We start from the raw sequence: 27,740 nt of genomic DNA, 5'->3' as shown, positions 1-27,740 counted from the left end.
CTAAGGCTTTTGACCGAGTAAATCATGAGTACCTATGGGCCCTACTTGAAAGGTATGGTTTTCCAGTCAGGGTGGTGAATTGGCTGAGAACAATATACAGTCAGGCCGAGAGCTTCCCGCTTGTTAATGGTTGGGTGGGTCCTACTTTTGAGGTGAGCTCTGGAGTCCGTCAGGGTTGTCCCCTGAGCCCCCTCCTATATGTATTCGCGATTGACCCCTTCATAAGAAGGGTAGAGAACGGTACGGTGGGAGGGGTGCAGCTGAGCCCAGAGTTCCCTTTTAAGGTAGTGGCCTATGCAGATGATGTCACCCTTTGTTCTGTCATCAGTGGCAGAGGCACATGACGTGGAAGAGCTCATCTGTGAATACTCTGTAGCCTCGTTCTCTAGGGTAAACCAAGAGAAGGGTGAAGCTTTCTGGATGGGAGAAGAAGGGAAAGAATTTTCCCTTCCGGACAGTCTCCCCCTGGCCAGTCCTCAGATAAAGATTCTAGGTATTTGTTTTGACCATGGTGATTATGCCACTCTAAATTGGGTGAGGTGTCTGGAGAATGCTGCCAAGAAAGTGGAGTGCTGGAAGAGATGTAAATTATCTTTCAGGGAAAGGGTGGATTTGTGCAAAACTTACCTGATCCTGTTATTTTTATATGTCAGCTATGTGTGCTTTTTGCCTCAGTCTTTATGGGTCAGATTGAACTCCTTGTTTTTCCTTTTATTTTGGGGAAACAGGATGAATCTAATCAAGAGAGGTATTACTTACAAGTCGAGGAAAGATGGAGGGGCTGGCATGATCAACCCTATAGTCTTTTTTGTTACAACCTTTTTAAAACTTAACCTTGGGAGTTTATTGTTAGAAACTCCTCCTTGATGGGTAAGTGGATTTGAGGTCTGGGTGTCCCCCTTCCTCAAACTTTGGTTAGGTGGTGGCCAAGTGAAGAATCCTCAAATTCGGAAAGGGTATCTTCCGATCTACGTTGTCCAGAGCTTGAAGGTGACAAAGCGTTGGGGTCTGGAAGTGGGTGAAGTCAAAAACCTTTCCAGGAAGGAGTTGGGGGGAGAGGATTTTGAGAACCCATTTTCATGTTCTGCTGTCACTAAGGGATTGCCCAAGTGATGTCGCTTCTGCTGGATTAGCTCTCATAAATTCAGAGAGAATACCGTTGAAGTTTAGAGACATTGCTTGGCTTTCTTTCCATGGGAAGCTTTACGTAAAGGGGAACATGATGTGGAGAAATGCCAATGATCGTGGTTGTCCACGGGAGGAATGTCTAGGGGAGGTGGAGACAATGGACCATTTTTTGATCAAGTGCAATTTAATGTAACAGTTTACAAGAGAGTTTCAGGAGCTTTGGGTATCCCGTGCCTTTCGGGGCTTAGTTACCCAGAGTGGGCTTAGAAAAGCATTCAAAAGATATGGTGTATTTAATTTGACCACGATTTAGTCAGTTTAGTAGTTAGATATCACACACGGATGGCACGGTGTCAGGTTTCCCTAAGAAATAAAATCCTTCCTTGTGAAGTGGTGGTGGATTTAATTCTGCACGAGGTGGAGCGGATGATGGTTCTAGACAGGGAAAGGGTGGATGCTGTCAGGTGGTCCAATTGCTGGGGCCACCTGAAACCTCCTTGTGTGGGTGGCAGAAATCAGTTTTCAAAGTCTAGCTGGAACTTTTTCTATGTAACTGTGACAGGGAAGGTGGCCCCTCTCAGCTCTGGGCCCCATAGCAGCTGCACTCCCTGCACCTAGGGTAGCTACACCCCTGTATATAACACATGTAACTATGACATGAAAGGTGGCCCCTCTCAGCTCTGGGCACCATAGCAGCTGCACTCACTGCACCTATGGTAGCTACACCCTTGTATATAACACATGTAACTATGACAGGGAAGGTGGCCCCTCTCAGCTCTGGGCCCCATAGCAACTGCACTCCCTGCACCTATGGTAGCTACACCCTTGTATATAACACATGTAACTGTGACAGGGAAGGTGGCCCCTTTCAGCTCTAGGCCCATAGCAGCTACACTAACTGCACCTATGGTAGCTACACCCTGTATATAACACATGTAACTGTGACAGGGAATTTGGCCCCTCTCAGCTCTGGGCACCATAGCAGCTGCACTCCCTGCACCTATGGTAGCTACACCCTGTATATAACACATGTAACTGTGACAGGGAAGTTGGCCCCTCTCAGCTCTGGGCCCATAGCAGCTGCACTCCCTGCTCCTATGGTAGCTACACCCTGTGTATAACACATGTAACTGTGACAGGGAAGGTAGCCCCTCTCAGTTCTGGGCCCCATAGCAGCAGCACTCCCTGCACCTATGGTAGCTACACCCTGTATATAACACATGTAACTGTGACAGGGAAGGTGGCCCCTCTCAGCTCTGGGCCCCATACCAGCTGCACTCCCAGCACATATGGTAGCTACACCCTGTATATAACACATGTAACTGTGACAGGGAAGGTGGCCCCTCTCAGCTCTGGGCCCCTCTCAGCTCTGGGCCCCATAGCAGCTACACTCCCTGCACCTATGGTAGCTACGCCCATGTATATAACACATGTAACTGTGACAGGGAAGGTGGCCCCTCTCAGCTCTGGGCCCCATAGCAGCTACACTCCCTGCACCTATGGTAGCTACGCCCATGTATATAACACATGTATCTTTGACAGGGAAGGTGGCCCCTCTCAGCTCTGGGCTGCACCCCCCGCACCTATGGTAGCTACATCCTTGGTTTAGAATTGTCTCCTGTTTGGACCTGGCTTACATGTTTGCTCACGGTCATTTTGGTCATCACATGCATAAACCATTGCCTAAGAAATCTGAATTCTGCGCATAAGTATTGTGAGCTAAATATTTCCAATGGTAATAAATAAGAGTATTGACTTGTCTGGGGAGCCATCAGTCCTCCCCCAAGAACAATCATCTAGCACTGTGACACAATGGTTAGCATTGCCACCTGACACCACCGAGGTCATCGGCTTGGCTCCCACCATGGTCTTGTATGTGTAGAGTTTGTATGTTCTCTTTACATAGGTTCTTTTTCCCGGTACACCAGGTTCCTCCCACTGGCAATAAAATGTTGCCAGATGAATGGACTGCTGACAGATGGACTCTGGTGCGCGATAGGGAACAGCGTAAATATCACAAGGGTTGCAAAACCACAAACTCATAATGATAAGTGAATATATTATGTTTTACTATGGTTTATATCTGAGTTAGAGATAGCAGTAAAGTAATTTATAATATCGCTGCTGCCTGGAAGGAAATTCGAGCAGTGTCGCAAATCTGGCCGATCGCCTCCATCGCGCTGGATAAATAAAAATCCGTACACAAAGCGCTTTAATTATATTTCATTAACATATCAAAATGTGCCTTCCCGAGCACCAGAGTCACATATTACACACGTGTAGGTGCACACAGGGTCATGTAACCATTGATGCTGTGCAAAGTTGGAGCCGTGTCACCAATGAGAACAGGTTTCAGGTAGTTTTGGCACCCGCCAGGCAAGAAAGGGTTAAGAGAGGAAGGTTTAACGAGACATTTAAGAAGCGACTGAGACATGCGTGACATTTTATTTGTGCTGCATTTAGCGCAATCATTCCCGGAAAGCAGAAATGTAACTTTCACTTTTTTGTTTAATAGGAATTCGCCGGCTATGAACGGGATTTAAATGATCAGATAGGGTGGATACGCCCGGCTGAGTCGCATCATTTAGAGAAGGGGTGGGGAATCTGCGGCCCTCCGGCTGTTGTTGAACTACATATCCCAGCATGCCCTGCAACAGTTTTAGCATGGCCAAATAGCAAAACTGTAGCAGGGCATGATGGGATGTGTAGTTCAACAAGAGCTGGAGAGCCAAATCCCTGATTTAGTGCAATGGCTGGGAGGTTCGGCAGGGAAGTGTGCTCGCTGTGAGCTGATGTCCTCTGTGCCCAGGTATGGTCTGGGGGGAGATTTATCCAAACTATAGAGAGATAAAGTGGAGAGGGATAAAGTACCTACCAACCAGCTCCTAACTGTCATTTTTTAAACACAACCTGTAACATGGCAGAAGCTGATTGGTTAGTTCTTTAACTTTATTTCTCTTTGAGCTTTGATAAATCTCCCCCTGGGGCAGTCCAACTTCCTGGCAGATTGCGCTAAATAATTAGATTTGGCCAGACGTATCCCCCTCTTAAGACTGCTCCCACATAATCGTGTCTGCTCATTTGGCCATTTTACTGAAGAGAAGAAGGCTGCATAGACACATCTCTGGGTCGGTAGGGCGAATAACAAAATTGCAGAGTGCTATTAGCAACCGATTGCACACAAGGGCAGAATCTGCTCCACCCCTACATTTACCCATGTGTGAGAGGCTCTAGAAGACTTTTGGGGGTAATTCAGACCTGATCGTAGCAGCAAATTTGTTAGCAGACGGGCAAAACCATATGCACTGCAGGGGGGGCAGATGTAACATGTGCAGAGAGAGTGAGATTTGGGTGGGTTATATTGTTTCTGTGCAGGGTAAATACTGGCTGCTTCATTTTTACACTGCAATTTAGATTTCAGTTTGAAGACACCCCACCCAAATCTAACTCTCTCTGCACATGTTACATCTGCCCCACCTGCAGTGCAGCATGGTTTTGCCCAACTGCTAACAGATTTGCTGCTACGATCAGGTCTGAATTACCCCCTTTGTCTCTTCAGCTGGTGGCCAGCAGATCGTGTGGGGGTCACAGCTCAGTATCATTCCTTGCTGAAGGTCGCGGAGACAATGCGTATTGTGGACATTTGCAGGCAGCATTCAATATTCAATGATTAGGAAAAGAGACATTTTATTCATTCCACTCCTTGCGAATGGACAGGTTCCAATCCCACGTCAGGTGGTTGTGACTGTCGTCATCGGTGAAGAAGGACTTGTTGTGGTAGTTTCCTCTGGCCAACATTCCCTTCGGTGCTTCTTCCAAAGGCGTGAGGAACTCGTACTCCTCTGGCCGGGGACCGTAGCTTCCCACCATAAAGGTAGCTTTGGCAACTGGGATGTGAGGAAAGAATACCCGATCATTAGTGGAAAGGAAATCCTTGCTGTTATTTAAAGATTAATTGCATGCAAATATTGGAACCTCCGGTGGACCCCTTCCACATAGAGTTTTAGGTTAGAGCGGGTCCCACACCTGGTGCCTCATCTCATACATGGTCATCCTCAGGGTTGTGTGTAGACCTATTTTTAGATTTTTAGAACTTCTTCAGGTTGAAGATTCTTGGTAGCAGAGGACCTCATGAACTGTCTGACCTCCAGGCGTGGTGCCCCCCTTCCCCCACCAGACTAATACTGTACATGCTGGAAGGGGCTAAGTAGTAGGGTTAAGTAAGTTCTCAGAGCAGTAACTAGACTTTCTGGTGCCCTGTGCCAAAGAGCGCGCCCCCCCCCCCCCCCCCATTTTTTTCAATAGGGACATAAGGTGTATGCCTTGTGGGGAAGAGGCATGACAAGATTGATCCCAGGGAAAGCCCATGCTATGATGCCCCTTCCCACATTTTATATATATATATATATATATATATACCACTGGTACTTTGTGAAAAAATGATCAGCACTGCAGCTGAGCAGATCTATGTAGTGTGCAGCCACACATCCAATCTCTTACAGCCACGCACTACATAGATCTGCTCAGCCGCAATGCTGATCATTTTTTTTTAACAAAGTGCAAGGTAAGCTTCAAATAGTTAGAATTCTCTAGCTTAGAATTATCGACCATTCTATACAAGGGCTGATAGCTCAATGAATAGAGTGTCTGACTGCAATGCCCAAGGCAATGGGTTTGAATCCCGGGTATGTCAGCATCATGAAACGTAATAAAGGACAGTGTGACTGAATCACAAAGAAATCTCAAGTTGAGTTCATGAATGTTGTATAAGTATTAGTGACAGAAGGGGTCAGGGAGGAGACAGGGGCGACTAGGAGATGCTGTGCTTCAAAAAGGGGGGGAAGCTGCAAGTGAAAGTAATCAAAATAGATAATTAACAAGTGCCGCCAACAGCGCCCCCTACCCTGCAATGCTATGTGCGGTGCCCGCTCTGCACACACCTAGTTACGGCCCTGTAAGTTCTACTTTTAAAATGTTGACACCCCCTAGCCATTTACCTTTTACGCCTGTCCTGTATGTGTGCTGCACGTACTTCAAACCAGAGACTATATCCTTGTTTATCTGCAATATACAGAACATAATGAATATTGTTACAGACATATTGAATGAAAGGACGTTACACTGTGAGCATGGAGTCATGGTTGTAATTGTATCATACTGGATGGTGAATGTATTGGCGTGATCTCATATTAATATACCGCACAATGGCCCTCATTCCGAGTTGTTCGCTCGGTAAAAATCTTCGCATCGCAGCGATTTTCCGCTTAATGCGCATGCACAATGTCCGCACTGCGACTGCGCCAAGTAAATTTGCTATGCACTTAGTAATTTTACTCACGGCTTTTTCATCGGACTGGCGATCGTAATGTGATTGACAGGAAATGGGTGTTACTGGGCGGAAACAGGCCGTTTTATGGGCGTGTGGGAAAAAACGCTACCGTTTCCGGAAAAAACACAGGAGTGGCCGGAGAAACGGAGGAGTGACTGGGCGAACGCTGGGTGTGTTTGTGATATCAAACCAGGAACGACAAGCAGTGAACTGATCGCAGATGCCGAGTAAGTCTGAAGCTACTCAGAAACTGCTACGAGGTGTGTAATCGCAATATTGCGATTACTTCGTTCGCAATTTTAAGATGCTAAGATTCACTCCCAGTAGGCGGCGGCTTAGCGTGAGCAACTCTGCTAAAATCGCCTTGCGGGCGAACAACTCGGAATGACCTCCAATAGATCTTAATTGAGCTAGCACCTTAATTTTGTATTTGAAGCAATAGAGGTCCACAGCTACCAAAGCCGTCACAAATAATACCTATATTTCCCAATTACAAGTACAGAGACTTGGAGACGCGTCCGCTCACATACATATATCATTGCCCTGACTGCTGGGTGAAGACAATACAGGGCCAGATTCATAGATGGTTTGCACTCAGGTCCAATGTTCTCAGATCTGCGCATGCCCAGTATCAGTATTCCGCATGTGCAAATTCCAGTCTTCGGTGACGGTCGCAGTGGCCCCTAAGCCGTAGTGTGATCGATGGGCGGCGACAGCCAGTGTTTCAGTAGAAGAAGAGGGCGTGTCGGCACTGCTTTGTGGGCGTGCTGGAACGCAGCTTGACTGGTCCCAGCAGCTGGAACCACTGGCCACCCGGAGTAACCTGAAGGTTTTGGTAATCACCAAAGAGGTCACTGACAAAGAGAATCCTATTTATCTTCACATATTGATAAATATGACCTGCAGACGGGATACGGTTACCATCCCGACAGTTGGGATCCCGGCGCACTATGGAATACCGAAACCAGAATTCCTGAAAGGGGACAAAACACTGATGACGGAATCCCAACCATCGGGATCGTGATCATCCACACAGCGGCCCAGTTACGTACTAGATTGGGGATTGGGGGGTTAGGTTTAGGCAACCCCCGGGTGACTTAGGGTTAGGGTGTGGGGGGATGGTTAGGTTTAGGGTGCGGGGAGGGGGGCTAGTAAGCCAACACCAGGGGGTTAGGGTTAGGCTGTGGGGGGGACGGGACGGTTAGGGTGAGGCGAGGGGGATGTTAGGTTTAAGCCCCACCTGGGGGGAAGGGGGCTAGGGTTAGGCTACAGGAAGGGGGGGGGTGCTGTTAGGGTTAGAGGTTAGGAACCTAAAAGTAAGGGTTAAGGTAGGATAGGGGGGAGTAACACTCCGTAACCACCCATTTCAGGATTTAGGCTGCCTGGATGCTGCCGTCGGTCTCCTGTCAGCATTCCGACGGCCGGCATTTTGTTACCAACCCCCACAGACAGCTTTTTTCAGGGACACAGCCCTAGAAAACCAAATAGTTCACAGTTTAATGCAATAATTATTATTACAAAATGAAATCCAAACTTACCTTAAAGTGGATTTTAACTTTATATTCAACACCTTCTTTTAGGACAAATGTTTCCTTCTTCAGCTTTGTCAGGTCTCCTGTGGGACATAAAGGAAAGTGTATGGAGGCTTTACGCTGTCGGGTGGCGGTTATGTGTATGGTGTCGCTCACCGCAATTTCCTTAATTAAACTACTTATTAGCTCTATTTTTATACAAATAACTGTTTTTACAAAGCATTCTAGTCCAACAAACATAATCCAGAATTATAATAATAATAATCTTCCTAATTTCTTCTTGCAGTTTTGCGTCGCACAACACATTCTTTGTCCTGGTAACGACGCCACGCACCTGTCAGATCCATTGTGATTGGCCCGGGCGCTGCTGCACATACCAAGGTGAGGCGGGTTACTGTCACATTTGGGGCTGACGGGTCTGAAAAACAAGAATTTAGCACAAACTTCAATTCAGTTGCAAAGTGTGTGTATACCAGTCACATCCCAGCCATAGGACGCCAGCCGTATCACAATGATCCAACCAAAGAGTAACCCAAAATATCTGGCCAGCGATATCCAGTATACACCTGTACAAATACGTGGTCAGATCAGGAAAACATCCGATGTCTCTCCGCTACACACAACGCAAACTTCTCACAGTCACAATTTTCCCGATAGACCCCGATAGAATTTTACTGGCAAAGTCCCAACATGCGCCCATGATATTATATACGTTCCCTAAATAGATCTTCTAGGTAATTAAATAATCCATGTGATGGTGCTTTTTAATCATTTAAAATATATTTGCTTGATCCACTTACTTTGATTTGTTAATAATAAATCCTGAAACTAAATAATTTGTATATACTGTATATATAATATTTAAAGGGTTTCATGTACAGTTCTATACATGCAGTGTCATATTGTGTTGTTTTACCATGGTAGATCACATCAGGGCTGAACTCTGACCCATCTACATCGCAAGGATATAGGGGGTCATTCCGAGTTGTTCGCTCGTTATTTTTTTTTCGCAACGGAGCGATTAGTCGCTAATGCGCATGCGCAATGTCCGCAGTGCGACTGCGCCAAGTAAATTTGCTATGCAGTTAGAAATTTTACTCACAGCATTACGAGGTTTTTTCTTCGTTCTGGTGATCGTAATGTGATTGACAGGAAGTGGGTGTTTCTGGGCGGAAACTGGCCGTTTTATGGGTGTGTGCGAAAAAACGCTACCGTTTCTGTGAAAAAACGCGGGAGTGGCTGGAGAAACGGAGGAGTGTCTGGGCGAAAGCTGGGTGTGTTTGTGACGTCAAACCAGGAACGACAAGTACTGAACTGATCGCAGATGCCGAGTAAGTCTCGAGCTACTCAGAAACTGCACAGAGAAGTCTTTTCGCAATATTGCGAATCTTTCGTTCGCAATTTTGATAAGCTAAGATTCACTCCCAGTAGGCGGCGGCTTAGCGTGTGCAAAGCTGCTAAAAGCAGCTTGCGAGCGAACAACTCGGAATGACCCCCATAATACAGTAGCCTCCGCGTGCCTGCATTAAAGCCCAGCGGTTGTGTAACCAGACGAGGGCAAAGCCAGAGCCGGCCCTAGGCATGGGCAAACTTGGCAAATACCTAGGGCAGGGGTGGCCAACCAGTCAGTGACAAAGAGCCAAAAAACCTTGTTATGTACGTGAAAGAGCCGACATAGAGCCGAAGGCACGCATGCAAAAATAGAATGTGGCCTTGTGCCTGCTAGACCACACCCCTGGTATAAAATACACTGAAAAAGCCAGAACGACATAAAATACATTTTTAACACTAGATCCATTGAAAAAGCCAGATTCACATAATAAACTTCAGCTCCCCTGTGTCACTCCAGCCAGCACCCTCCTATCACTCCAGCCAGCTCCCCCGTGTCACTCCTGCCAGCACCCTCCTATGTCACTCCAGCCAGCTCTCCCATGTGTCACTACTTCCAAGACCCTGCTGTGTCACCTCAGCCAGCTCTCCCATATGTCACTCCAGCCAGGTCTCCCATGTGTCACTCCTGCTATCACCCTCCTATGTCACTCCAGCCAGCTCTTCCATGTGTCACTCCTGCTACCACCCTCCTATGTCACTCCAGCCAGCTCCCCCATGTGTCACTCCTGCTACCACCCTCCTATGTCACTCCAGCCAGCTCTCCCATGTGTCAATCCTGCTACCACCCTCCTATGTCACTCCAGCCAGCTCTCCCCTGTGTCACTCCTGCCAGCACCCGCCTGTGTCACTTCAGCCAACTCTCCCGTGTCACTCCTGCCAACACCCTCCTATGTCACTCCAGCCAGCTCCCCCGTGTCACTCCTGCCAACACCCTCCTATGTCACTCCAGCCAGCTCCCCCCTGTGTCACTTCAGCCAACTCTCCCATATGTCACTACTGCCAGGACCCTGCTGTGTCACCTCAGCCAGCTCTCCCATGTGTCACTACTGCCAGGACCCTGCTGTGTCACCTCAGCCAGCTCTCCCATGTGTCACTACTGCCAGGACCCTGCTGTGTCACCTCAGCCAGCTCTCCCATGTGTCACTACTGCCAAGACCCTGCTGTGTCACTCCAGCCAGCTCTCTCATGTGTCACTACTGCCAGGACCCTGCTGTGTCACCTCAGCCAGCTCTCCCATGTGTCACTACTGCCAAGACCCTGCTGTGTCACCTCAGCCAGCTCTCCCATGTGTCACTACTGCCAGGATCCTGCTGTGTCACCTCAGCCAGCTCTCCCATGTGTCACTACTGCCAGGATCCTGCTGTGTCACCTCAGCCAGCTCTCCCATGTGTCACTACTGCCAGGATCCTGCTGTGTCACCTCAGCCAGCTCTCCCATGTGTCAGTACTGCCAGGATCCTGCTGTGTCACCTCAGCCAGCTCTCCCATGTGTCACTACTGCCAGGACCCTGCTGTGTCACCTCAGCCAGCTCTCCCATGTGTCACTCCTGCCAGGACCCTGCTGTGTCACCTCAGCCAGCTCTCCCATGTGTCACTACTGCCAGGACCCTGCTGTGTCACCTCAGCCAGCTCTCCCATGTGTCACTACTGCCAAGACCCTGCTGTGTCACCTCAGCCAGCTCTCCCATGTGTCACTACTGCCAGGATCCTGCTGTGTCACCTCAACCAGCTCTCCCATGTGTCTGTACTGCCAGGATCCTGCTGTGTCACCTCAGCCAGATCTCCCATGTGTCAGTACTGCCAGGATCCTGCTGTGTCACCTCAGCCAGCTCTCCCATGTGTCACTACTGCCAGGACCCGGCTGTGTCACCTCAGCCAGCTCTCCCATGTGTCACTACTGCCAGGACCCTGCTGTGTCACCTCAGCCAGCTCTCCCATGTGTCACTCCTGCCAGGACCCTGCTGTGTCACTCCAGCCAGGTCTCCCATGTGTCACTACTGCCAGGACCCTGCTGTGTCACCTCAGCCAGCTCTCCCATGTGTCACTACTGCTAGGACCCTGCTGTGTCACCTCAGCCAGCTCTTCCATGTGTCACTACTGCCAGGACCCTGCTGTGTCACTCCAGCCAGGTCTCCCATGTGTCACTACTGCCAGGATCCTGCTGTGTCACCTCAGCCAGCTCTCCCATGTGTCACTCCTGCCAGGACCCTGCTGTGTCACCTCAGCCAGCTCTCCCATGTGTCACTCTTGCCAGGACCCTGCTGTGTCACCTCAGCCAGCTCTCCCATGTGTCACTACTGCCAGGATCCTGCTGTGTCACCTCAGCCAGCTCTCCCATGTGTCACTACTGCCAGGATCCTGCTGTGTCACCTCAGCCAGCTCTCCCATGTGTCACTACTGCCAGGATCCTGCTGTGTCACCTCAGCCAGCTCTCCCATGTGTCACTACTGCCAGGACCCGGCTGTGTCACCTCAGCCAGCTCTCCCATGTGTCACTACTGCCAGGACCCTGCTGTGTCACCTCAGCCAGCTCTCCCATGTGTCACTACTGCCAGGACCCTGCTGTGTCACCTCAGCCAGCTCTTCCATGTGTCACTACTGCCAGGACCCTGCTGTGTCACCTCAGCTAGCTCTCCCATGTGTCACTACTGCCAGGACCCTGCTGTGTCACCTCAGCCAGCTCTCCCATGTGTCACTCCTGCCAGGATCCTGCTGTGTCACCTCAGCCAGGTCTCCCATGTGTCACTACTGCCAGGATCCTGCTCTGTCACCTCAGCCAGCTCTCCCATGTGTCACTACTGCCAGGATCCTGCTGTGTCACCTTAGCCAGCTCTCCCATGTGTCACTACTGCCAGGACCCTGCTGTGTCACCTCAGCCAGCTCTCCCATGTGTCACTACTGCCAGGACCCTGCTGTGTCACCTCAGCCAGCTCTCCCATGTGTCACTACTGCCAGGACCCTGCTGTGTCACCTCAGCCAGCTCTCCCATGTGTCACTCCTGCCAGGACCCTGCTGTGTCACTCCAGCCTGGTCTCCCATGTGTCACTCCTGCCAGGACCCTGCTGTGTCACCTCAGCCAGCTCTCCCATGTGTCACTACTGCCAGGACCCTGCTGTGTCACCTCAGCCAGGTCTCCCATGTGTCACTACTGCCAGGATCCTGCTGTGTCACCTCAGCCAGCTCTCCCATGTGTCACTACTGCCAGGACCCGGCTGTGTCACCTCAGCCAGCTCTCCCATGTGTCACTACTGCCAGGACCCTGCTGTGTCACCTCAGCCAGCTCTCCCATGTGTCACTACTGCCAGGACCCTGCTGTGTCACCTCAGCCAGGTCTCCCATGTGTCACTACTGCCAGGACCCTGCTGTGTCACCTCAGCCAGCTCTCCCATGTGTCACTACTGCCAGCGCCCCCCTGTGTCACCTCAGCCAGCTCTCCCATGTGTCACTCCTGCTACCACCCTTCTATGTCGCTCCAGCCAGTTCTTCCACGTGTCACTACTTCCAGCACCCTCCTGCGTCACTCCAGTCAAGTCCCCATGTTACACTCCTGCCATGACCCTCCTGTGTCACTCCAGCCAGCTCCGCCTTGTGTCACTCTAGCCCACCCTCGTGTATCACTACAGCCCCCCCACCAACTCGTGCCATTGCAGCAGCCACTTATATGTCCTCTGTTTTCCAGTGGGTGTCTCACCTCTACTATCTGGCTCCTTCAGTTTTCAGTTTGTAGTGCTGCTGCGTGTCTGGCTGGAGTGCAGCGGTTTCTGTATCTGCTGTGGTCACATGCTTTAGAGTGTTGGGAGACACATTTAAATAAAGAAAGAGCCGCATGCGGCTCAAGAGCCACTGGTTGGCCACCGCTGACCTAGGGCATTTGGTATGCCCAGGGGCACAAGCAGCTTCTCCTGATTAAAATGATATGCGACATGCCTATATTCTGTGTGTGATTGACGCTGTACTGCATAAGAAGAAATGCTACGTTACAGTGTATTCCCGGAAATCACTGTATCGTAGTATTTCATATGCAGATACAGTCACACTCGCACACAGAATATAGGCATGCCGCATATCATATTAATCAGGAGAAACTGCTTGTGCATGCTAGTCACATAGCTATGCAAATAAGACACATTTTCATAAAAAAAGGGCTGCCAGCTGACTCAGGCCAGGCGCCTCCTGCTGCATGGCGTATTGAGGCAAGATGTATGAGGACACATCCAAGCAGAGGCAGAGGTTACAGTGTTAGCAGCCATGTGAGTGCGGGTGGGTTGGTTGTGCAATAGTGTTCGCCATATTTGTAAGGGGCATTATGTGTGTCACTATGTGTATAAGGACATTAATAATGTGCAGCATATGTGTAAGGGACATGGGGGGTCATTCAGACCTGATCGTACGCTAGCTTTTTGTGCAGCGCTGCAATCAGGTCAGAACTGCGAATGCGTATGCACAGCAATGCGCACGCACTTCGCACCGGTACAAAGCGGATCGTTGCTGTGCGATGGGTTTTACGAAGTATCCATTTGCTCAGCCGATCGCAAGGAGATTGACAGGAAGAGGGCATTTGTGGGTGTCAACTGACCGTTTTCTGGGAGTGTTTGGAAAAACGCAGGCATGTCCAAGCGTTTGCAGGGCGGGTGTCTGACGTCAATTCCGGTCCCGGACTTGCTGAAGTGATCGAAGCGACTGAGTAAGTCCTGGACTACTCAGAAACTGCACAAATATTTTTTGTACCACTCGGCTGCACATGCGATCGCACACTTGCAAAGCTAAAATACACTCCACTGTAGGCGGCAACTATCTGATCGCAGCGCTGCAAAAAATTGCTAGCGATCGATCAGGTCTGAATGACCCCCATTATGTGTATAAGGGCATTAATAAAGGCTGGCATAATGCGTAAGGTGCATTATGTTTATAAGGACATTAATAATGTGTGTCATACTGTATGTGTAAGGGGCATTACTGTGTGGTATGATGTGTATAAATGCATTACTAATGTGTGGCATTATGTGTATAAGGTGCTCTACTGTGTGGCGTAACGTATAGAAAGGGCAGTACTGTGTGGTCTAATGTGAATAAAGAGCAATATGGTGTGGTGTAATGTGAATAAGGAGCAATTCAGTGCGATGTGATGTGAATAAGGGGCAGTACTGTGAGGAGTAACGTATATAAGGTAAAGTGGTACTACTGTGTGATGTAACGTGAATAAGGGACACTATCGCATGATATAATGTGAATAAAGTTGCACTACTGTGTGGCGTAATTTGAATTGGGGGTACTATTGTGTGGCCATGCCCCTTCCCAGCAAGAACACACCCCTTTTTGGGCTGTGCGCCACATGTGCGCACTGTTCCTATTTAAAATATAGGGGGTAGGAACACTAAAATGAGGACTGCTATGGGTGAGGGGTGATGGTGCTGGGAAAGGGTTGCAGGGTCAGAGGCGGAACTAGTGGCGGTGCTAGGGGGCACCATCCAAAATCTTGCCTAGGGCATCATATTGGTTAGGGCCGGCTTTGGGCAAAGCATCTATGTTTGGGTTGTAGCCACACGCATAGTAATGATGTAAGAAGCTGCGACTCTGCAATGTGATTGGCTGCTAGTCAGCTGACTGTCTGTCCTTAACAGATGTGCAAATTCCTCTTTTTTGATGACATGCGCATATGTTGTGCAAGTACAGCCAATTCTTATGTAATTATGCCTGAGGCTGGCATCTGTGGGCTGCACTAGTTTGCACTTGCTCATGTAAGAAGTTGGTGGGTTGGGGAATACATTACTATATGTGCACCCTGGTCCCTGCACACTCTGCCATCTTGTTCCCGCAAATTCATACTTTACACTAGGCACTTTTGCGCAAAGCTAACTACAAGTACAAAAGCAGAAACTTTGGTTTCACATCGGATCTAGGCCATACTTTAAAGCGGCGACATTTTATTCCTGCTGATATCCTTTTACTTTAATGAGAGAGAATTTCACAGTCACGTTTCGTCATCTATACGTACAGTACAGTATATAAGTAAAGCAGAATACCTGAGACTACCAGCCCGTCTCCCAGCAATGACTTCTTATACTTGGCTAAGCTTTCGTCATCCTTGTCCAACTCCTGGATTTCTTGCAGTGACTTCTGCTGCGGGGGCTTGTAATTCAGTTTCCCATCCAAATCGTCTTCATCCTCTAGGTCCGGTACGGCTGGGTCGTATTCCGTCATAATTATCTGCCGAGATTACACAGTATATATATATATATGGCACAATTAGAGTATAAAATAATGTGACTTATATCTACTGCTGTAGTTACCTGAGCTGTAATTACAGGTTTATTAGAGATCAGCCGCCGTTACTATAAAACATATTCTCATTATTTGAACCCCACCTAAGAAAGATGTGCGACATTCTGTGTAACTGAAAGACAAATCCGTGCGTCGTTCTCGTGCGCTGCCAGCACGCCTGTTCTGCCCATCGTCATCTATACCATTGTCCTGTGCCCAACGTTATATATACAGACAGTGGGACAATAAGTTACGTTCCCGGACCTATGTGTTTTTTCGCAGCTGCAATTTGGAAAACCTCAGAGGGTCCGGAAAAAATATCCCCAATAAGTGCCGACGTCGGGCTGCCTTCGAGGATAATGGGATAGCCCTGGGGGACAATTAGTCCACAGTTATTTTTTTATGAAATACCCCAAAATGGCTGCTGAGTGGCATCGCAGGGACAGAGCTTTCTTGCAAGCTCCTCCTCTACATGCGATTATCGAGACATCCATGCGTTGTAATCAATAATCGCATTGTGGATTGGGCCGATGTTATCACTTCACATCCGCATCTGACGATGAGGATGGTGATAAATCCGCCACTTAGTGGTTTTATTCACTGGCGTATCTATAATCGGTGCACTGTGTGCTGCACCCATTTCTTGAATACTTACCCCTCAGAAGACCCGCACCGATGGCAGCGGCACTGTTTAAATCAGTGCAAAAATGGTGTGGTGGCCTTTTTCCTTGCGTTTTGCACATGCGCAGAAGAGAAATCGCTGGAAAAATGTCTGCAGCGTCATTTTCCCGGAGATCTGCGCATGCGCAGTACAGTTTGACTTTACAGCGCTACTGGCAGAGAGGAGGGAGGGCCCAGACAGTGGAGGCAGTACAGGGGCCTCCTTCTCTCTTAAAACGCCCCTGATTTTATTGTCTTGCTAATTACACAGTGTCTCAACTTAACACAGTGTGGGGAGGATGTACTAAGGGAAAAATGCGGTAAAACCCCCGTTTTCGGGGTTTTTACTGCATTTTCAAATGTACTAAGACGCGGCTGCCGAGTTTTCGCCGCCCAGGGTATTGCCATCTTTAGAAGCCTATGGGCTTCTTATCGCCGGCTGCCGCAACCCGCCGCCTCTGCTGCCCCCCCCCCTGCCGCAGATGCCAACCCCCCTTCCCCCCGGCATACCTTCCTCCAGGAAGCCAGGACCCGGAAGGAAAACTCCACCTCCCCCTAGCAACCCAGCCGAAGGTCCTTCCTGCTGCAGGGAGAGGAGGAGGCGCCAGGACAGCCTGCTGCTGCTTCCCGGTGTGGGTGGAATGTGGAGAGCCCGGGGAGGTGACGGAGAACCCCACACACCACCTCACAGGTATCGCGGGGGGCCTCCGTCACCGCATTGCAATGTTAATACATCCCGCCCTATATATATACTGGCAATAGCCCATTGAAAGATGAACTGATGGCTTCCAGACTCTATTCCCTTACAGAAAGCAGACACTGACATCCGTGGCCTCTCTAGGCAGTAGCCTTTGGTAATCTGTCTGTGCCCCCTTTACTCTCCGGTCTATGGCTGCAGCTATCAGGTAATCAGCTGCACCTTACTGAGTGGGCTGTTCGCTTCTAGTAGCCGGCTGCTAGTACAAGCTGTACTGTACCGCTGTATATTCCTTAAGCAGCTGACAGGGTGTAAGTTACTCGTGTCTGCAGCATCCTGTCACGTATGCAAAGCAGAAGTTTCTGTATTTCCTACTACATTTGGTGAGCGAAGGGTTAATAAATGCCTCAGCTGCGATGGGTGCTGTAATGTTGGATTGTCACTTACTCAGACCTCCCAACATACTTGAACCAGAGCCGGATTAAGACTATGGGGGCCCCGGGGCACTTCTGACAGCGGGGCCCCTAATAAAGAGGCAGATAGAGGATTTATCCGAAAAAAATAAAAAAATAAAAAATATTTATTTCTTAGAGGGTGCGGCACTGAATAATAACACAAACACAACTTCAATCGCTTTGGACTCTGTGTTATTATTCAGCCTGAGTGCCGCACCCGCTAAGAAATAATTCTGCTATTACTGTGAAGGCACCAGTACAGTGTGTATAATATATATATATATATATATATATATATATATATAAATATATATAGTCAGACCCTAATTTACAGCAGCAGTTTAATTGAGCCAGGCTTACTTTTTGTTCTGCCCCTGACACAACAGGAGAGGGAGAGCTCGTTTATCTCTGCCTCTCCTCCAAGCAGTTTGCAAGCTTGTACCTCCGCCTGCGCTGGCTCGGCTCCACGCATCGCCAGGGATCCCTTGCTTCTCCTTCCCGCCAGCCTGCGCGCCTAGCCAATGACTGAGCCGCAGGCTGCCTATTTCACACCGTATTGGACAGCTGAGCCGTCGCTCAGCAAGTCCTGTACTGAAATGCGGCGTCAGCGCCACGGCTCACAAGGGAGTGAGGAGCTGGGAGCGCTGGCAGCACAGATCGGATTCGATCTGTGGCGAGTGGCGGGGGCCAGTTTATAAAGGGGGGCCCGGGGTACATGCCCCCCGGGCCACCCCCCTTAATCCGGCTCTGACTTGAACGGAGATCCGGGACTTCTGCACAGCAGAGCCTCGTCTGCGCCCAAAAGGGTTGTGTAGACTATGGGAAAGGGGGCGTGGTTTCACAGAGTTCCCGCCCATGGGTCACGCCCCCTTTTTGTCACTGAGGGGACATGCCCAGCTCTGTGAGCTGCTGTTATTTACTCAGTCCCCGATGTCACGTCTATTCACCGCTGCTGTACTATACAGAGCACTGATTGACAGGGAGTCTCCTATCTGCCCCCCCACGCGGGACACTGTGGCCCACGGGTAGGACAGTGCCTGAAAATCGGGACAGTTGGGAGGTATGCTTACTACACTCTTATTGTGTGTACACACAGTGACATTTTTTCTTTCGATTTTGACTATATAGTCAAAATCGCAAGAAAAGTTAGTGCAGATCGCAAGGTGAAAGTCACCTTGCGATCCCGATTCGATCCCAATGTGCGGTCCCGCCAGGTCGGCATCGCAAGAAAAGATAGACTGTGCAGGCAAGTCAATCCTTGCTAGATCGGTGTACTATCTAGTTCATCTCACATGTCAATTAAATCTCACATAAGCCAAAATCGTAAGCACACATAGTCCATATCTCAAGAAAAGTTAGTCAAAATCGGTGGACTCCGGGGAGTTCAGGAGAAATCACAAAGTGAAAATCAGGCATAGTAAGGATCTCACCGTGTGTACACACCATTATAGTGGTCTGGCTGCACTGCAAAGGGCTCTCCATCTCCTCTCCACCCCGTTTAGCACCGCCTCCTTCACACAGCCACTGGAAACCGGGGAGACACACAAGATGCGACGGTGATGACCAAGCTGCTGATTTACAGAAACAGGATGCCGGGACCGCAGAAATCACCCAGTAAGCTGCAAGTTACCTCTCTCTTCTCTGTCCGTCACCAAGATGTCTGCTCCAACCGCTGCCAAATGTCACACTAGCCAGCATGAACCAGCTTCTCTCTGGAGCCACATGTGACCTCCAACTGTCACACTCGCCAGCACGAACCAGCCTCTTTCTGGAGCCACATGTGACCTCCAACTGTCACACTCGCCAGCACGAACCAGCCTCTCTCTGGAGCCGTGTGTGACCTCCAACTGTCACACTTGCCAGCACGAGCCAGCCTCTCTCTGGAGCCGCATGTGACCTCCAACTGTCACACTCGCCAGCACGAGCCAGCCTCTCTCTGGAGCCGCATGTGACCTCCAACTGTCACACTCACCAGCACGAGCCAGCCTCTCTCTGGAGCCGCATGTGACCTCCAACTGTCACACTCACCAGCATGAGCCATATTACATCCACCCAAGGTGGCGTATTATTGTAGCATGGGGGGCCATGTGGTCACAATGGCACTGTACATAGTTGGGTTATGACACAATGCAACTTCATATACAGTACATACTGTGAAATGTAAACGATAATTGCCCATTGGGACCAGCAAAGGTCAGGTCATACTGTATGAGCAGATATGACACACAGGAGTAGTCTTCTGTTTGTCGGCGGCCGGGCTCCCGATGACCAGCATACCGGTGCCGGAATCCTGACCGCCGGCATACCGACAGCTTTTCTCCCTCTTGGGGGGTCCACTACCCTCCTGGAGGGAGAATAGATAGCCGTGCCCGCAGCGCGGCGAGCGCAGTGAGCACACAAGGGGCTCATTTGCGCTCGCCCAGCTGTCGGTATGCTGGCGGTCGGGATTCCGGCACCGATATGCTGGCCGCTGGGAGCCCGACCGCCAGCATAACATACTACACCCGACACACAGGGTGCTGTGTACACACTGTGTAATGATTGGATGTACCTAGATTAATTCAATTGACATGTGATATATATATATATATATATATATTATATATATATATATACAGTATATATAACCACATGAGCCAGTGACATTAATAGACAATATAACTGCATTCAGATAAACAGGCCGGCCCTGACCTGGAACTGCGTCCGCTCCACTTTCTGTATTGTAGACGGGAATATTTATTTTGCTTCTTATCTGCCGTATTGTTATACGATTGTTCTTGGCAATGGCCGTTTCCCACGCGTGGGGCTGTTTATAATCAGCGTGAGGAAGTGGAGACATGGCTGCCACACAGGGGGGGAGATGTATAAAGCAGTATAAAGAGTGGAGAAGCGGACCTGAGGTGAAGTTGCCCATAGCAACCAAATGAATGGTTGCTATGGGCCACATCTCCACTGGTGTACTTCTCCACTCTTTACACTTCTTGATACACCTCGGAGAGAGAGGGGAGGGGAGAGAGAGAGAGAGAAAGAGAGAGGTTAGCAGCCTCGTGAGCTAGACGAGATTCCCCTGGGACTTGGCACGTGGCCCAGGCTGATCCTATTAGTAGATCTGGAACATATGCGATTAGATGAGATTACCCGGCCTGGCCGGAACATCCACTGACCACATCCTCCTGACTGACAGTCAGAAGACAAGCTCTACCAGTAGCCTCTGTCACATGGCAGGGTGCGATCATCTGCAGCAGATAGTGCCAGGGCTCTGGTGATGGTGACATGTCACTGGCTGATTGGTTGTGACACGGAACATGCTGTAAATCTTTACAGGGACTATTTGCTTCCCAGGTCCTTATACGTTTATTCCAGGGAGTTTCGCGCAGGGCTGAAACACACTGACCAGAATCATGGTTTAATCAATGAATGGGGAGAGGGCGGGGCATAGTGATGCGTTTCTAAGAAGACGCATCATTTTGGCCCCCTATGCAAATATGCACCTATCATAGCAAATTTTCCGCGAGGGGGTCGAGGCCTAATGACACGACTAGCCTGACCCCCTTCCCCGTTGCTGCCCACCTGCATCTCCTCTCCGAGCTTGTCCCAGAGAGAAAGAACAATGGGGCAGATGTATTAACCTGGAGACGGCATAAGGAAGTGATACACCAGTGATAAGTGCAAGGTGATAAACGCATCAGCCAATCAGCTCCAATATGCAAATTGACAGTTAGGAGCGGATTGGCTGGTGCGTTTATCTCCTTGCACTTATCACTGGTTTATCACTTCCTTATGCCTTCTCCAAGTTAATACATCTGCCCCATAATGTAGTGTGGCATGGTCATTATTACTCACGGGGGCGTGCTGCGAGTCACGGGGACCCACACTGTGTGACATCATATTCACATCTTACCAAAATCATCTCCCTTTTACAATACGTGCGCTAAGTGTATTCTCCTATTTTTCTACAAGTTGCTAATGGGGAATGAGGTGATTCTCCCGTCTGGGTAATGCAGGCCGCTATATTTTTCCAAGCACTAGAAAGTTTTCTCCACATATATTTTACTTTATCACCATCATGTCTGTCTGCGCACATTGGGCCTGATTCTGAGTGGGAAATAAATTAACGGAGCAGGTAACTTTGCACCTGGGTAACACTGTGCTGCGCTGCAGGTGGGGCAGATGTAAGATGTGCACTTAGGTAACACTGTGCTGCGCTGCAGGTGGGGCAGATGTAAGATGTGCACTTGGGTAACACCATGCTGCCATGGGTTCCGGTATGAAAGATAGATAGTGTCTAGTTAGACAGTCAATAGATAGACACCATATGTTAGACAGACATTAAGTCGACAGGTCAAAAGGTCGACAGGTCAAAATGTCGACATGAAGAAGGTAGACACCATGTTTTTTGCATTTTTGTGGTTTGTGTGGATAGTTTTGTCATCTGGGACATCCAATTGTAGAAAGGCATACCCTCGCGGGGCTCGCTTCGCTCGCCACGCTTCAGGCACGGTGGCTCGCTGCGCTCGCCACAAGGTTTATAACCAACTCTATGCCGACATGGATAGAGAAAGTATGAAATAATCCAAAAACATGTAACATAAAAAGAAAAATTGTCTATCTTTTTTATGTCGACCATTTTCAAGGCGACCTCTTCACCATGTCGACCTTTTGACCTGTCGACCTTTTGTACGGTCTACCTTTTTCATGTCGACCTTTTGACCCTGTCGATCTACTGTATGTCTAACATATGGTGTCTAACTAGACACTGTCTATCTATCAAACGGATACCGCTGCCATGCAGGTGGGGCAGATGTGACATTTGCACCTGGGTAACACCGTGCTGCCATGCAGGTGGGGCAGATGTAACCTATGCACCTAGGTAATACCGTGCTGCACTGCAGGTGGGGCAGATGTGACCTGTGCACCTGGGTAATACCATGCTGCGCTGCAGGTGGGGCAGATGTAACCTATGCACCTAGGTAATACCGTGCTGCACTGCAGGTGGGGCAGATGTAACCTGTGCACCTAGGTAATACTGTGCTGCGCTGCAGTTGGGACAGATGTAACCTGTGTACCAAGGTAATACTGTGCTGTGCTGAGGTGGGGCAGATGTAGCCAGTGCACCTAGGTAATACCGTGCTGCACTGCAGGTGGGGCAGATGTAAACTGTGCACCTAGGTAATACCGTGCTGCGCTGCAGGTGGGGCAGATGTAACCTGTGCACCTAGTTAATACTGTGCTGCGCTGCAGGTGAGGCAGATGTAACTTGTGCACCTAGGTAATACAGTGCTGTGCTGCAGGTGGGGCAGATGTAATCTGTGCACCTAGGTAATGCTGTGCTGCGCTGCAGGTGGGGCAGATGTAACCTGTGCACCTAAGTAATACCGTGCTGCGCTGCAGGGGGGCATATGTAACCTGTGTAATACTGTGCTGTGCTGCAGGGGGGGCAGATGTAACCTGTGCACCTGGGTAATACCATGCTGCACTGCAGGTGGGGCAGATGTAACCTGTGCACCTGGGTAACACTGTGCTGCACTGCAGGTGAGGCAGATATAACATGTGCACCTGGGTACTACCATGCTGCACTACAGGGAACAGATGTAACGTGCAGAGAGAGAGAGAGAGATTTGTGTGGGGTGTGTCCTAGCTCACATTTACACTGCAGTGTGAGAATAAATATGTCCAGCATGTGTTGGCTACATGCAGAAGCAGCCAGTATTTACCCTGCATTTAATATATTCCCCCCCCCCTCCCTTGCAGTACAGCATGTTTGTCAAGGTGCAGAATGATTTCATTTTCTTTGCTTTGCTCCTATCTCGGAATTAGGCTCGTTACATCTATTCCTGTAGCAAATCTTTGCTAATATTCTGCAATACCCTACATGCAATAAGAATGTAGTTTTCAGGTGCCCTCACCTGGCCGTATCGCAGGTACTTTGCAACTACAGTATTTCTAAAAGCGTGGCCCAGTATGTAGTGTGTCCTCCTCCGGCTCCCCCACTGCAACCCCAGCCCGTTTCCTGGAGCATACAGCCGATGCTGACCCTCCCCCAGCCGACAGTAAGAGGAACTCCACACATATAAAACACCATAGGGGGTAATTCTGAGTTGATCGCAGCAGGAATTTTGTTAGCAATTGGGCAAAACCATGGCCCTCATTCCGAGTTGATCGGTCGCAAGGCGAATTTAGCAGAGTTACACACGCTAAGCCGCCGCCTACTGGGAGTGAATCTTAGCTTCTTAAAATTGCGACCGATGTATTCGCAATATTGCGATTACTAACTACTTAGCAGTTTCAGAGTAGCTTCAGACTTACTCTGCCTGTGCGATCAGTTCAGTGCTTGTCGTTCCTGGTTTGACGTCAGAAACACACCCAGCGTTCGCCCAGGCACTCCCCCATTTCTCCGGCCACTCCTGCGTTTTTTCCGGAAACGGTAGCGTTTTCAGCCACACGCCCCTGAAACGCCGTGTTTCCGCCCAGTAACACCCATTTCCTGTCAATCACATTACGATTGCCGGAGCGATGAAAAAGCCGTGAGTAAAATTACTTTCTTCATAGCAAAGTTACTTGGCGCAGTCGCAGTGCGAATATTGCGCATGCGTACTAAGAGAATTCTCACTGCGATGCGATGAAAAATACCGAGCGAACGACTCGGAATGAGGGCCCATGTGCACTGCAGGGGAGGCAGATATAACATGTGCAGAGAGAGTTAGATTTGGGTGGGGTGAGTTCAATCTGCAATCTAAATTGCAGTGTAAAGGTGGGTACACACTATTAGATATATCTGCAGATCAATTGATCTGCAGATATATCTATGTACGGATCGGGCAGTGTGCTGTGCATACACACAGCCCGATCCGTCGGGGGACTGACGTCATGAACTGGGCGGGCGCTCGCGCCCGCCCAGTTCACCTGTCAATCACCGCCGGCCGCCGCAGCATGTGTACGGGCGGTCGGACGACCGCCCCGTACACACACAGCGACGGGCCAATATATCGTTAGATATATTGGCTGTCGGCTGTGCTGCGCGGCCGACGCGATACGTCTGTGAACGACGGAGTTCACAGACGTATCGCCCGTACACACTGGCCGACGGTCCCGCGATGTATCGGCCGTTCAAGAGAACGGCCGATACATCGACCAGTGTGTACGGGCCTTAAGACTAAAGCAGCCAGTATTTACCCTGCACAGAAACAATATAACCCACCCAAATCTAACTCTCTGCACATGTTATATCTGCCCCCCCCTGCAGTGCACATGGTTTTGCCCAATTGCTAAAAAATGTCCTGCTGCGATCAACTTGGAACTACCCCCTATATATAATAATATTCCTCGCTGTAACCACAGACTTGCACATTAGTTGCCATTTTCATAAGGTTCTAGTTTCAGCATTTATGTAACAGCCTGGGAGACCGTCAGCAGACCTCTTACCTTTCTTACACGTCTGAGTAACCGTTACCCCTGCATTACCCCTGTGTTACCCCTGCTAGAGAGAACACAATCATTTTGATTTTTGTTTCCTATAGGGTGTAAAACATCCGGCATTCATTGTAAGTGTTTCATGTGTTGTAAGCTTGCGAGCAGGGCCCTCCTACCTCTATGTCTGTCTGTTTTTGCCTAGTTTTATTCTATTACTGTTGTCCTAATTGTAAAGCGCAACGAAATATGCTTCGCTATATACGAAACTGTTAATAAATAAATACAAGTGTTCTTAAAGTCTATTTAATGAGCTTTGATGCTTATGGCCTTTAAAGTAATAAGCAGTGTCGGACTGGGGCATAAATAGCCCACCGGAGAAATGCAGTGGTAGGGGCTCATTCTTAGAGGCTTGGCTAACCATTAGTGCATTGTCTGGGCCCCTTGATAAATAATATATATATATATATAGTAAATACTGCTAGTGCATGCATGATAATGTATCAACAGCAATGCCCTGTATAAAATACACCATAGTCCTGTGCAGTATAATGTAACATACTCATAATACATAATTGAGAGGTTGGGCCCCCAGGCAGGGGGGCCCACCGGTGGTTTCCCCTGTACCCCTATGGGCCAGTCCGAGCCTGGCAATAAGACTCTGTAGACTAGAAACATCAACGCTTGGTACAAATGAAGTTGTGCGGAGACGCTGAGCACACAGATTGCTATGTAGTTACAGAGATTTCGGAATGCTAATTTCGCATCTTAATTAATATTGGGGGTAATTCCAAGTTGATCGCAGCAGGAAATTTTTTAGCAGTTGGGCAAAACCATGTGCACTGCAGGGGGGGGCAGATATAACATGTGCAGAGAGAGTTAGATTTAGGTGGGTTATTTTGTTTCTGTGCAGGGTAAATACTGTCTGCTTTACTTCTAAACTGCAATTTAGATTGCAGATTTAACACACCCCACCCAAATCTATCTCTCTCTGCACATGTTACATCTGCCTCCCCTGCAGTGCACATGGTTTTGCCCAACTGCTAACAAAGTTCCTGCTGTGATCAACTTGGAATTACCCCCCATTGTGGGATAAACATCTAAATGAAGAAAACATGAGTGGACATCTATTATTATTTAGTGGGGGATAAGGCTGGAGTATACAGGATAGCGGCAATGTGTGCCAGGCAGTATGGATTATGGATGCTAGAGACGTGAGACTATCAGTAATGGAGATATGTGAGGGAATAATTACTAATTAACGGCAGATCTGCAGTAATGCAAAGAGATCCAATTTATTCTTTATTGTCTAATCCGCATTAGATAAATCTCACGAGCGATTCCGCGGTCAGCGCGACACCTGCGTGTCAGTAACCCCCTGTGCTCACTCTCCGGCCGATATAGTACACCTCTGAGGGCATTCACCCGGCCAGGACACAATGGGAGTTGTCGTTGCAGTTCCTCATTTTGCTAAACACCCCAAATGGACGTGACACAATTTAAACAATCCAACAATCAGAGCGGACACCAGCGCAGCCCCCTGTTCTCAGCGTTCCACCCAACCTGCAGAATGTGCATTAATGGCTACAGATGGAATTTAGTGAAGAGAAATGTATAAGGGGACCGCATGCTGGCACTTGTGGTTCTTCCAAGACAGCTGTGGAGTCGTACGTTTCCCAGGCCTGCGAAAGACCCCACAACATCATCTAGAGATGTCTTTAATCTTCACCCCACTCCCTCCCATTGTAAGGTGACGGGATATAAGTGAAGCGACTTACCGAGCTGAGGCCTGCGTCGATGGGGATGAAGTGTTCTCTAATCTGCTCGCTCTGCCTGTCAGTTGAATAAAGGGAAGGAAGTTGGTTGAGCAAACAGCCCCTTTCTTTCTAAACCACTTGCACAGGAAGCTCTCAGCACTTGTTACTCTTCTGCGAAACAATGACAAACTGTCGCAGCGTCCCTTATGTACTATATGTGGCGCACTGACAGGCCCAGAGACACCGTTCTGCAACTCGTATACCTTTTATATATGTGTGTTACCCACAGTTACTGAGGCCGAGGTTTCAGTCCTATGGGGGTAATTCCAAGCTGATCGCAGCAGGAATTTTGTTAGCAGTTGGGCAAAACCATGTGCACTGCAGGGGGGGCAGATATAACATGTGCAGAGAGAGTTAGATTTGGGTGGGTTATTTTGTTTCTGTGCAGGGTAAATACTGGCTGCTTTATTTTTACACTGCAATTTCATACCTCCCAACTGTCCCGATTTTCGCGGGACAGTCCCGTTTTTTGGGGACTGTCCCGCTGTCCCACCCGCGGGACGCAGTGTCCCGCGGTGGGGGGGCAGTTGGGAGTCTCTGTCTGTCGCTGCCCTGCTTAGCAGAGCAGCGTTGAATAGACGCTGTGCGCATGCGCACAGCGTCTATTCAGGGGAGTCAGAGGGAGAGGGGGCATGCCAGCGGCTCACAGAGCGATGGGCATGCCCCCTCAGTGACAAAAACGGGGGCGTGGCTCGCGATCGCGGTCCTCCCGTGAAGCCACGCCCCCTTTCTTAGGTCACACCCCTTTTTCGGGAGCAAAAAAACATAAAGTTGGGAGGTATGCAATTTAGATTGCAGATTGAACACACCAGAGCCGGCCCTATCCAGTATGATGCCCTAGGCAAGATTTTGGCTGGTGCCCCCCTAGCACAGCCACTAGTTCTGCAGGAGATGCCTGGCATGAGTCAGCTGGCAGCTCTGCTAACGTCGGGCGCCTTTGTTTATGAAAATGCTACATATTTGCATTACTATGTGGCTAGGATGCACAAGCAGCTTCTGCTGATTAAAATGATATGCGGCATGCCTATATTCTGTGTTCAACTGCGGCTGTATCTGTATACGAA

At 49.2% G+C, this 27,740-nt stretch overlaps 2 protein-coding genes across 8 annotated transcripts in view; one reads left to right on the top strand and one right to left on the bottom strand.

Annotated features, from left to right (window-relative positions):
- Nucleotides 1-27,740, top strand: part of PDE6H (phosphodiesterase 6H) — a 78,251-nt gene that overhangs the window by 1,525 nt on the left and 48,986 nt on the right. Inside the window, exon 1 of one of the 3 annotated variants that reach the window (XM_063941342.1) lies at nucleotides 16,888-16,991. The exons of 1 other annotated variant lie outside the window; for it this stretch is intronic. The gene's annotated coding sequence lies outside the window, so the exon portion shown is untranslated. Of the gene's footprint in view, nucleotides 1-16,887; nucleotides 16,992-19,352; nucleotides 19,510-27,740 lie in introns of those variants that run through there. One more of the 3 variants, XM_063941339.1, reaches the window with a different exon arrangement.
- ARHGDIB (Rho GDP dissociation inhibitor beta) lies at nucleotides 3,328-26,692 on the bottom strand. 5 transcript variants are annotated; one of them, XM_063941335.1, is made up of 7 exons: nucleotides 19,083-19,321; nucleotides 18,896-18,976; nucleotides 15,403-15,586; nucleotides 8,324-8,407; nucleotides 7,996-8,072; nucleotides 6,126-6,189; nucleotides 3,328-5,015 (listed from the first exon to the last, which is right to left on the bottom strand). In XM_063941335.1, the coding sequence occupies exons 2-7, from the start codon at nucleotides 18,932-18,934 to the stop codon at nucleotides 4,816-4,818; spliced, it is 648 nt and encodes a 215-aa protein (XP_063797405.1). In that variant the 5' UTR covers nucleotides 18,935-18,976; nucleotides 19,083-19,321; the 3' UTR covers nucleotides 3,328-4,815. The 5 variants fall into 5 exon arrangements, with proteins under 5 accessions (XP_063797405.1, XP_063797407.1, XP_063797406.1 ...); XM_063941337.1 differs by lacking the exons at nucleotides 18,896-18,976; nucleotides 19,083-19,321 and adding an exon at nucleotides 26,638-26,692; XM_063941336.1 differs by having other exon boundaries at nucleotides 18,883-19,324.

This window comes from Pseudophryne corroboree, chromosome 9 (assembly GCF_028390025.1).
Source record: "Pseudophryne corroboree isolate aPseCor3 chromosome 9, aPseCor3.hap2, whole genome shotgun sequence".
Taxonomy (NCBI): domain Eukaryota; kingdom Metazoa; phylum Chordata; class Amphibia; order Anura; family Myobatrachidae; genus Pseudophryne; species Pseudophryne corroboree.
This window is presented reverse-complemented; position numbering and strand designations above follow the sequence as displayed.

Excerpts from the sequence above, each read along its gene's own strand:
- ARHGDIB (XM_063941334.1), bottom strand. The coding sequence starts at position 18,934 with ATGGAGAGCCCTTTGCAGTGCAGCCAGACCACTATAATG. Across the intron at positions 8,073-8,323 it reads AATCACAATGGATCTGACAG|GAGACCTGACAAAGCTGAAG; the intron begins GTGCGTGGCGTC and ends TATGTCCCACAG. Across the intron at positions 5,016-6,125 it reads ATACAGGACAGGCGTAAAAG|TTGCCAAAGCTACCTTTATG; the intron begins GTAAATGGCTAG and ends CTCACATCCCAG.